At 39.9% G+C, this 12,120-nt stretch overlaps 1 protein-coding gene and 1 non-coding gene across 2 annotated transcripts; both read right to left on the bottom strand.

Moving 5' to 3' along the window:
• Window positions 1–3,799: 3,799 nt before the first annotated feature.
• Window positions 3,800–3,893, bottom strand: trnai-uau. Its single transcript has 2 exons — window positions 3,856–3,893; window positions 3,800–3,835 (listed from the first exon to the last, which is right to left on the bottom strand). It is a non-coding gene; the product is annotated as a tRNA-Ile (tRNA).
• Window positions 3,894–4,719: 826 nt separating this feature from the next.
• hcar1-3 (hydroxycarboxylic acid receptor 1-3) lies at window positions 4,720–11,397 on the bottom strand. The gene is made up of 3 exons (XM_047603473.1): window positions 11,340–11,397; window positions 7,006–7,176; window positions 4,720–6,367 (listed from the first exon to the last, which is right to left on the bottom strand). The coding sequence occupies exon 3, from the start codon at window positions 6,290–6,292 to the stop codon at window positions 5,330–5,332; it is 963 nt and encodes a 320-aa protein (XP_047459429.1). The 5' UTR covers window positions 6,293–6,367; window positions 7,006–7,176; window positions 11,340–11,397; the 3' UTR covers window positions 4,720–5,329.
• Between the last annotated feature and the right edge of the window lie 723 nt (window positions 11,398–12,120).

The following is a 12,120-nucleotide window of genomic DNA, read 5'->3' as shown; positions in this document are numbered from 1 at the left end:
ATGGCGATAAAGCGTGTGAGACGTTCACTGTTTACGTAGAGGTTTAAAAAAAAAAATGCAAAAAAAAACGGCACATCTGGGAAATTCTTCACCAGACGACCCCCACTGAAATTCACACACTTCCCCTGAAAGAGCAGCAGCTCTTCACGGGGCATGATTAGCTTCCAAGGAACGCAACAATATCTCCATCCTCCTCTTCCAACACACACACACGTCCGTTTCTGACAAGACACACCTTTAACCTCAAAGAGTGCGCTGGTGTGCAGCCAGGCAAAATGACCTCACTTCCTTTTCGGCGACTTGACAGGCACTTCATCAGTGGAAGTCGCTCTAGGCTTTTCGAGGGAGCAGTGGAAAGGAAAAAAATAAAGAAACATAATGATAATAATTATACCTTCACACGTAATGAGCAGCAGGGCCCCGAGGGGCCACAATACATAACAGCTGGGCCTGGAAGCTGTCAGACGGCTTGATAGCGAGTCCAAAGACGGCGGTGAGTTACGGCCCCGTGTGGTTAGCAACAAAAACCGGGGGCGGCGGCGACATCACAACAGGCTGTTTGCAGCCCTGGTGTCGCGCTGCTGCCATGTTCTGAGGGAGTTTCAATCAGCGCATGTGTTCCCACACTTTTCAGATCGTTCGTGTGTGGAGCAATCGCTCCGGAGCTGCTAGTCTAAACGCGTGGATGAGCTTCTTTGAGTTTATCAAACACAAACACCCCCCCTGCGGTCGATTGTGATATTTTTCGATCTGATTGCTCTGGTTTGTGAGTGCAGGCGATTAACGCTGCAGGTCAGATGCTGTGAGCGGCGGCGAAAAAAGGAGAACAGGTCTTGCCGCACGCAACGTCTACAAACTCTCAGTTTGCCTCAGGGTTCTGTTTATTCTCAGGTGTGTCTTTTATCGCGAACTGTCATCGAAGCTTCATAATTGAATGGTAATTATACGCACACACACACAAAAAAAAAAACAGGATGACCCATATATGTCCCGGACAAACACAAATGTACAGACAGAAAGACGTTCGTTGACGTGAACCTGCTGCACAATCGAGACCAAAGCATTGTCTGATAATTCTGACTTAATGCAAACAGAATAAAGAGGATGTGCAGACAATGAGGTGGATGTATTGTCCTGTTACACAAGGTCCTATTGTTTGGGGACGGTACTTACACTTTAGCTAAGCTACCGTGTTAGAGGGAAATAAGTGCATCATTGAAGTCTGTCTAAGTCTAAGTCTACGTCTAATTTAGTGCGAAGGCACCTGTGACCTCCTTCCTAATGTTATGCAGTGTCTCCAAAACAGTCGTGACTCATCAGAGAATGAACGTCGGCCTATTGAGCGTGTCCTGGTAACACAGTGTTGTTAGTGATGGGGGGTTATGAGAGGAGGGTCCTCTGTGGATCATCCCAACACCTTGTGCTGTCCTTCATGTTTTTTTTGTTGTTCCTAAAGAGTTTTTGTGTGTCTGTGTCTGGCTGAATGAATGCCAGGTCCAAGATGATCGATGTCATTTACTTCTCCTGTCAGTGGTTTTAATGTTGTGGCAGATCACTGGCATCCATAAGCCCTCCTAAATAATTTGGTGTTTTATTTATTTATTTATTTATGCAGACAAATCCAATATAAAATAGTCAGAATATGAGTTTAAATAAATAATTAAACATAATCATAAATATTTCCCTTCAGTTCGTCCTCATCGAATTCATTCCTCTCATTAATATTCATTTCAGTCAAGTAATTAAGTCATATTTTTCAGGGAATGAAACTTCAACCATTTTAGTCTATAAATATTTTAAATATTTAACAATTATTGTGCTGTGATTGTGCAAAGTCTTGTCTCTATGTTGATCAGTTATTAAAAGCTACTGTTGGAACTCGTGTTTGTCGTTGCAATGTGTTTAAAAAAACTGACTAAAATAATAACAATAAATAAATTCTCAGTGTTTGTAGCTGTTAGAGTATTAGAACTAATAGAAAATACTAAGGTTTGTGTTAAATCATGAGGTTTCCACTAAACTGAGCATGCTAATGCTAGATCTGTAGCTAAAGGTTCAACATTTATTAGCTTGTAAGTACATACATGAAGTATGGACCAAGCTAACGCTTTAGCTTCCAGACAGAATAGTTAGAAACCAGCAAAACGACAAAACCACGAAGCCTTCTGATTATGTCATGTCGGCCTCGTTATAGGCCCGTGGAGCTCGTCCTTTCACCTGCAAAATAAAATCCCAAACCCGAGCTCTGGCTCAGTTTGTTCCTCATACTTTCAAACATATTGACTTTAACACTTAGCTTTCTTAGTTCATCTGCATCCACTCAGCTGTACAGCGTAATTACATCGAAGGCTATGTGTCAGCGGTTGTTATCTCGCTGTGAAAACACTCCGAAGTTCATTCTTCACCCAGCCGTCTCACTTTTCTCGTTTTATCCTCACATGTACGCTGCAGATAAAAGCGCGTGTTTGGAAATAGAAAAAAGCCGGTTTGGAAAAAAAAAAAGCTCGGGGGCTAAAGGGAGAAAGAAATCAGTTATGGGAGGAAGGGCAGAAAAGAAAACATCAGCAGATTGAAACGGGTTTCCTGCGAATGTTTGGACAAACAGGTAGAGTGCAGTGATGATAGGGACGGCTGTGAAAATGTAAGAAAGAAAAAAAAAAGTGTGTAGTTGGATCAGAGACCGGGTAATGGCTTGAGCAGTGTCGGTCCCACACTTAAGACTTCTTTTTTCAAAATAATGATCTAATGCTCATTGCATCTGGCCTCAAGTGATCATAATGGAACAAGTCTCTTAGCAGAACATGTTTTTTAACAGTAATATACTTCATTGACGCTCATTCACCTTGTGGTTAAAAGAACTACGTGTGCTGCATTGATATTTAACCCTATCTGTGCATCTTTCCATAAATATAATATAACTAATACCCGACAGCTCTTCTCCTGCACAGCTTCTTTTTTTTATATCTATTTTTAATGTGCATCAGGGGCCGAAGGAACCATTCAGATGTCTCATTAGGCTTTATTTATTATAAAATATTCAGACAGTCCATATCAGCAGGCTTGTGTGAAACGTGCGGAGAGATGGATGAACCACCAGAGTCCAGAAGTGAGATGAGGGCTGTTTTCATTCAAACTGAGGAAACAGCCAGTCACAGTCAAGCATCAGGAAAAAAGAGCACGTCCAAAAAAAAAAAAAAAAAAAAAAAAATGACATAAAAAAATAAATAAAATGAAATGAAAACAGTGGACAACATCGACCTCTAGTGGCGGAAAATAAAACAACCAGGAAACGTCAAATAAATACACAGCAAATATACTACTTTAGAGTTTTGATATTTATTATTTCTTCGTCTTTTGACTTTTAACACATATGAAAGCTCATATCCTACTAGATGCAATATTTGTCAGGAGTGTTACCATTTTAATTATGGGTTTAGTAGTTCACTTCTCAAAGAGTGTGTTGGTCCAGACATGGAGAGATGCTGCCCCCTACTGTCGGTGAAGCCCAATTACCACTTCAGCGTCCACAGATTTGGCACATTATTCTCAAAATTGACGCGCAAGTTAACCGTTTTATATATTATAATATATAAAGTCGGTGTATAAACTGCGTGGCTGTTAATAATAATATGTGAATTAAACGGGACGCGTGCGAGCAGTCCCTACGCTGTCACAATGATAACCCCTGTGTAAGTTGTGATTTATTTGTTAAAGAGTGGATTTACGTTTCGTACACGTTTGTACGCTTCCTAGCGTGTGTAAAACAAGATAAACCCAAAAGTATAGAGGATTAAAACACTGCTCCAGGTGAGGCTCGAACTCACAACCTCGGCATTGCTCTACAGTGTACTGTCATATAAGTACCGCGCGCTAACCGATTGCGCCACTGGAGCTCACTACGTTCAGCCCGCAGTTGGGTTTATGAACAATCAGGCATAACTCGACTTTGTTCATGTTTGTATCTCAGCGTTGAATTCGTTCCACTTCACCGACATAAAAAGCAAAATTAATTAAGTAGCAACATTAATTAGCAACGAAAAACCTGGGTTAGTGTTAAGCGGTGCTGAAACGTGTCAGCTTTGTTAACGGGCAGAAGGACTGCGAACAATAATCATTACAGTGGCTTGATAAAAGGTAATTTTAATTTACATAATGTTTCCAATGGCTCTTGATTTCCTCCCACTGAAGGCGCGGATTGGCCCTGGATGAAGGAGGGGACCATGATGTCATGCACGCTGCATGAAAAACACCTCTAAATATTTGTTGAATAGCTTTGCACCTTTGCAGACATGCAACTTCCATGATCTTTGCATGGTTGGATTGCAAAATGCAAAGCTGTTGTTGCACCTCCAAGCCAATGGTAGATCACTGGGAAAGCCGGGATGTCCCCCTACATAGGACACCATCTCACACACCAGATCTATCTATCTCGGATAGTCTTTGCACAATTGTTTTTTGTTGCACAGTTTTTTTCTCGTCTGCTGTCAGAGACCGTGTGATAAATTAAAGGATTATCTTGATTAATTAAATAAATGTTACATGTCCAATTGGTAGGCTTCTAGTTAGATCGATATATATTATACAGAATAAAATGCAAAATACAACTACCTTTTTAAATTATAGCTTTTATAAGTATATAAGTACAAATATCAGCCTCTATATATCAGCATCAGGAGACGTTCTGTGCAGGACGAGAAAGATTAAATGATTGACACACAATCACATTTCATTGTTTTTATTAATGCTGACATTGGTATAAAAAAGCTTTTGTCATTTCTAATGTATATGTGTGTACAATTAATAACGTACAGTAAGATAAACCTTTACTGAGCAGAAGAAATTCAAAATGACACAGCAGCATCATGTCACATACATCAACAGGAATTTAGAAAACAACAAAACAGGAAACTAGAAAAATAATATGTGGAAAAATAAAATCATTGGAAAACAGAAATTACTGTGTATGTACATCAGATCTACATGTGTTAGAACAGCTCGCAAGACATATGGTTGCTTCTTCTTTAGCTGCAGAATAAACTGATCAGGCACAACATTATGACCACCTCCAGCTGATGCGTTTAAGTGCTGCTATTTTTGAATTTGACGTTGTTTGCAGCACACTATATAGAAAGTAGTTAATGCATTAGTTCAGTAACAACATTGTTTTTTTCGGCTCACAACTTCTTGCTAATCAATCCACATTCGCAGTCTATGTACTCTCTACTTCCTACACACAAAGGTCAGCTTCTTCTGCCTTTTTTCTTTTTTTTTTATTTTTTGGAGAAGATGAAAAGACCTATTGTAATAATGAGACAACTATCTTTGTCTTTTAGTAGGTGGAGCTGGCCGGCCTCGTCTCTTTCTTTTTAAAACTGATGACGTTCCTCAAGGTGGCTCGAAACACGGAGCTGGAGAACACGTAGATGATGGGATCCAAGGCGCTGTTGAGGTAGGTGAAGCCGATGCAGATCTTAAAGAACCGCGTGACCCGGATGTAGGTTTTGCAGTCATTCGGTCTTGCTACTTTGATGTAGGACCCCAACAGGCCTGTGATGACGCTCGGCATGAAGCATAAAGTGAACACTACGCTGATCACCACCACTGCTCTGACGGCACAACGCACCCACTTCTTGTTGTTCACTTTCCGTCGGTGCAGGTGGAAGATGATCTGGGCAGAGCAGAAGAGCAACAAGAGCCAGGGCAGGAAGAACTCTACAATGTAGGACACGTAATATATCTTTATAGGCAGAGGGGTCACTTCGTATGAGTCGAAGCTGCGACAGCGGTTGGCGTTGCCGTGCTCGTGGAGTAGGTTGGTGGCCAGCAGCGGAGTCCCGAGGACAAACACAGCAATCCATATGAGCCCCGTGAGCCACAGAGCCTGAGCTGAGCTCATTTTGCTGATGCTGCGAAGCGGGTGGACGACCTTAAAGTAGCGGTCCAGTGCAACGACCGTCATGAACGCGATGCTGGCAGTGCGATTGACGTTGAGCATAAAGAGGTTGATGCTGCACCACGTCGGCCCCAGGACCCAGCCCTCCTGTCGGTGGTGGACGTCGATGCGAAAGGGCACGCTGACGAGGAGCAGGAAGTCAGCTAAAACCAGGTTGAAGAGGAAGATAATGTGCGGCTTCCAGACCCTAATGCGAAAACAGAAAATCCACAAGGCTAGCACGCTTCCTGGCAGGCCCATGATCATCTCGATGATCATGAGGATCTGCAGGAACATATCTGCGTTAGCGTCATGGTCGGTAGAAAGGCAGTGGATTGAGGTGGCACTTTTATTCACCATTTCAGCTGAGGGCAGGATCACCTCCCAGGCTTTTCAACAGCTCCTTATTTTCAGCAGATCGTATGATTTTGGAGCCTTCGATTAGGAGAGACGAAGAGAAAATGGGTTAAAAAATTTAAGATTTAATTAAGCAAATGGATAAATACAGTAGTTTGTAATGTTGACAAAATCTGAATGTACTGTAATACACAAAACACAAGGACCAGCCAGATTGGCTTTGTCCAAAGGCAATAAAATCCACTTTGTACCAGCTTGAAAGTTCACCAATAAATACATTTTATTAACATGTATTTTATTTGTTGAAAATACCGTTTGTCTTTTTGGAAGGCTTGGTACGTGAAGGATTATTTGGTGCAGCGTAAGGCGCCAGTAAACCAGTGTTCCTGCAGAACCAGACTCTCGTTTTCTTTTTCCTCATTGCTTCGTTAGTCAGAGAGTTTTGCTAAACTAAACCAACTCTCTACCTGTAACTAACTTCACATTTAGTGGAAAGACGAGGGGAATCATATCGATATTCTCGCCCGACTCTTGGGAAAGAACCCAAAAAGGCGTATTTATTGACAAATGTCTGTCCCTGCTTGTTCCGTACTTGCACCTAAAACAGCTAAAAAGTCAATTTGGACAGTTTTAAGTAAGTTTTTAAGTAGTTTCAACGGCTTAAACTCAAAGTTGATACACAGTCGGAGGCTCAAAGTTTAGATTTAAGTACTTACCGGGTGCTGACAATCGATTCGGCTGTTAGAAGACGATCGTCGGTGCAGATCCCAGGCTCACACAGTGAAAGTGTTGCAAGTAGATAAGATCCTTAAGCCAGTGTTGTGAAAGCGGTGTTTCCCCCCCCCGGGCTTGTTATGACATGATAGTCATAATGATTCCAAAGAAATCTGAAAATCGACAAGACGCACAATCGCACAACAGGGGCATGTACTTCCCTTATTATAGTACTAATTAGAATAGAATAGAACCATAGAACAGAGAGTTTTATTGTTATGTACTAGTTAATAGCAACACACAAGGACATGTACAGTATATACAAGTAAACAGAGTAGAATATCTGTATTTTTTTTTTAACATGCACAATGTAATGCAGACCATTTAGTGTGAAAACAGAATATAAATTATATCCTAAGACATGAAAAACACACACAGACATCTGTTGTCCACAGTTATCACACAATCCCTGAATTAATTCATTCATTAATTAACCTCCTGAGACCAGAGCTTTTATTTGATTGATCATTTTTAATTTCTCCAAGGTATTTGGGATCAGTAGGACCTAAAAAGTATTAAAACCAAGCACCATCTTTGAACAGGAAGTAGTTTTGGAAAAGAACGATGTCCTCACATGTGGACACTGGGATTATTTCATTTCATTTACATTAATACAATAAAGTCACCATCATGTGTAAATATAAAACTATTTATTTCAGTACCTGAACATGGCTGTGCAAAGACAGAATTACGAGCAATGAAACCTCAATGTCTTCAAACCCTACTTGCTAATTAACAACACGGTAGCTTGTAACTAGAAAAGTTAATAAGAAGAAATAAACAAGTTTCAACTGTAAAACTTGATGAGCTTTTGAACCTTGTTCACATTTGTCCCGTGATTGGCTGTGGAATGAATCCGCTGAAATGCCGGGTGCCATGTTTGTACATCGTTTAGTGAATTGGTCCTTTGCTAACACTGCATGGTAGACAATGGTGTCCACTTATGAGGACACAGGGTCTCAGGAGGTTAATTATGTTTTAGCAGCATTTAAACTCTTGAGGCCCTGCGTCCTCATATGAGGACATTAAGTTTTAGGTTTGTTGCAGCTTATTCTGCTTCATTTAGACCTGTTGTCCTCATAAATGGACGCTTTTGTCTGTAATCTAGTGGTCATTTTGCTCAGTAATGTTCAGGTATTGAAGTAGTTTTATACATTTTAAGCATATTGATGACGTCATTGTACTACACAATAAAATAATCCCAGTGTCCACAAAGAGGATTTCTTTTGTTTTATCCCAAAAACTACCTCCTAAGTTTTTATAATTAAGTTCTGCTAATCCTAAATATTCTAAATATCTTGGAGAAATTATGAATGTGTTGCAAACAAAACAAAACTTTAGGCTTCAGGAGATTAATACAGCTGTGGATTTAGTTAAGTATTTTTAATCGACCTAAATAATAATAATATATAATATAATAATAATGATAACTTTATTTATATTGCATCTATCACAGATAAAAACAATAAAATAAGTACGCAAAATAAGAGCAAATAAAAATGAAATAGCATAAAAAGTAGAAGTAAATTGATAAAGAAATTCATTAACGTTCATTAATGGACAACAAACAATAAAAGGCTCAAAGGACAATATGAAATGAGGTAAAAACAGTAATTCAACTAAACGTCTGTCTAAATGAAAATGTTTCCAGCGGTTTTGTTAACACATCACAGGAATCTAAGGATCTCAAGGATAGTGGGAGAGCGTTCCATAGTTTGGGGGAAGCAGATCATTCATATATGGTCTGAATGACGGCAGCTGTTTCTAAAAGGTTGTGACCAGTATATTCTGAGCTTTCCTGAGGCCATGTGAGCTGTCCCAGTTCTTCCAGAAAGGGGAGAAGGAGGGAATGTGATTCTCTGGGTGACCTTTAGGAGCTTTCCCTCTGAAGAACCACACACACACATACAGACAGTAGACCAGGATAACCTCTACAGGGTCACCAGGAAACTCGTTCACCCCCCACACAGTCCCCTCCTATCAGTAAAGACTAAATGTCTGTCTTCTACCTTCTGTAGTCCACAACGATCTCTTGAACTGTACTGAACAGAAATTTGTTGCATCAAATGATCCACCTCGTTCTTGTAGGAAGTAGGGAACTGTCCCATCTGAAGGATGAAGGTCTATTGGCCCTCTACACAAACAAATTACATTCCAAAATAAAAGTACTGTGAGAAAGTTAATTTGAAATTCATGTGCACACTGATGAATTTGTTTTAACAAATCAGTTTTGTATCCCTTCTAATACTGTATGACAGTGAACACATTTATTTTCTTACCATGAAGGAGTTTTAAATGACTCATAACCACAAACCACTCTGCAGACAACAACAAATTGTTCGAACAGGTTACAACCGATGCTTCTCAAAGTGTGAGACAAGTGGGGTGTGACACAAGGCAAGAAATATTCAATTTAATGCGTCTTCTTTCTTTACAAGAACCCCAGTCCCATCAGTCAGAGCCCACTTTTTAAAATAACATTCACAATTTCAGGGAGTGAGTGTTTTATGAAATATATGTTTTCCTTTTCATTCCAGCCAAAAACAGTCCATTGAAAAATGCTAACCGGCGTTTACAAGCTATAGAGTCTGACATGTTTTGCCTCCAGCTAAGCCCCGCCCCTCAAAAAATGTCACATTGTTTTTGAAGGGGTCTATAAATTTAAAAATGTGTTACTAGTCAGGATTTTTGGGGAGACTCTGGCAAGTGGGGACTGAAAATACGTGTTCAAAGTGGGGAATGACCAAAAAAGAAGTTGGAGAAGCACTGGGTTAAAAGTAACAAATTAAAATAAAGTTACAGTTTTGACGTTGACTAGATCTTTGAATTTTAGGGCTTTCAGTTTGATGAACAGTGGGTTTGATGATTCAATGTAAGAGCTTTTGTTCACAATTGTTATTGCTCTTTCTTGAAGTCTGAATATTTTTAATTAAATATAGGAGACAAAGCACCTTGCAACTCTTTACCCAGCTCAATATTCAAAAATGAAGCATGCAAAGAGTAGCACCATCATCCACCCCCTCCACCTCACCACTGTCCCACCTTTGTGAGCTGTCGGTGACTTTATGGTCACTGACTTCCTTCCATCGGTTCAGTCCCCATTCATGCTCCCAAAGGTGTGTTTGCTAGAATCACTGGACTCTGATCGAGGGATCTGCCGTTCATTCAACTGTTTTATTGGAGTACACACAAAACAAACACACAAGACCCAGCACTGGCAGCATATCAGGATGGACATCTGCTCTCGGAGAAGTGGGATGGTTACACTGGCTGCAGCTGTACTACAGTTTAGTGTATTGTGTAGTAGAGCATGTTGGCCTCTTTCTGAATGCGTCTCATTTAAACTCGCGTGTCAGAGTTTAGTGATTATACTCCATGCTTTTTTTATTTCAATGATTAGACATTTTCATAACATAGCATAAATGTCTTTACCGTACTCACAGCATTAACCTGCTTTAATAAAGCATGTATAAGATATATTTTACAATTAAGGAGGAAGATGGACTTTAAATCTACTAATTACATATGATTGATTTGGCTTTAGCGATTAAAAGAAAGGACTGGAGTGAGACAATAAACATCAACTGCCTCTGAATAGCGGCAACTAGTCACTCATCAGTGAACGAGCGAGAGCTACACAACAACTGAATGTCACTGAACGCCTCACCACACTGAACTCCCACAGTGCATTGCGGCACATTTACTAGTTGCGATCGAGTATTTAATTAAAATGTATTTTTATTTTAGTGCGTTAGTTTTTTTTTAATATAATTCTAAATTTGAATTGATTGTGATCTTTTAACATTAAAATAAAAAGTATTCAATTTTTTTTGTCGCTCAAAATATACGTCACAACTGCCGACGCGCGACACCCGCCGGCAGGTCCAGCCCGCTATTTATTGGACTTTTCGTCCCCAGGTAAGACAACCACGGATAAATCCCTGTTATGTTACATAAATGCAATTTCGTTTTCTATGTAGCAGTTATTTCATTTCATAAATGCAACACACTATAAGCCTAGCATAGAGGTGAAAACGATATATGCAGTGTTGTCTTCATTTTAGATGTCAAAGGGGTTTTGTGGCTCCCAGTGTTTTCTTTTCTGTGGCAAACGGATCCAAATGGCTCTTTGAGTGTTGAAGGTTGCCAACCCCTGGGTTAGACTAAACGTCATTTAGTCATCGTTTAACCATTATTTGGAGGATTCTTGATTCACTGCTAACTGCTAACACAACGTTGGATTTGCTACATTACCCTCCACAGTGGTTCCACTTACTTCTTGTAATATCTTTGTTGGAGAGGCTTTGCTCGATAAAGACAGACCAGACTTCGTCCCCTCTGCATCCTCCTGCGTTTTCCTCGTCCATTCTTGCCAAAGCAGTCTTTTGAAACATGCTAACCAGCGTTTACAGGCTATAGTGTTTGAGATGTTTTGCCTCCAGCTAAGCCCCGCCCCCTTAAAAAAAAACGTCACATTGTTTACAAACCATGAAGGGGTCTATAGGTGGAAAAGTGCTGATACATGCTACAGCATTTGATGTTACATCCTAGTGTGTATTGTTTATATGTTGTTTATTCTACTCTAGTTTTATCTCGTTATTTCTTTTTCATGCAGTCCACTCTTTACTCTTTACTACTTTACAAACTACAATTTCCCCAAAATTCTTTAATTCTAATTCTAATTCTAATTCTTATTCTAGTGGGAATGCACAGTTAGTCATGCGCAGTATAAGTCATGGCATCATCATTCTTTCTGAACCATGCACATCTACACAGTCGCTGACATGGTTTTGACTACGCCAAAGCATCAGCACAGCCAGTTTTGTATCCATCTATTTTTTATTTTTTTTTTGTTTTATTATACTGTATGTCAATACTGTATTTGACTGCGGTTTGTCTGACACACCCAGGTACTGTGGCTCACTGATAAACCCCTGATCCGACCCGCAACATGACTCAGCTACAGTGTTATACACATACCAAAGGTTTCGGTGTGACAGTCAGCTTTGAGAACAACACATTTATTTACACACTTGTGCATGTGTTTTATAAAGAGA

Source organism: Mugil cephalus, chromosome 13 (assembly GCF_022458985.1).
Source record: "Mugil cephalus isolate CIBA_MC_2020 chromosome 13, CIBA_Mcephalus_1.1, whole genome shotgun sequence".
Taxonomy (NCBI): Eukaryota; Metazoa; Chordata; class Actinopteri; order Mugiliformes; family Mugilidae; genus Mugil; species Mugil cephalus.
This window is presented reverse-complemented; position numbering and strand designations above follow the sequence as displayed.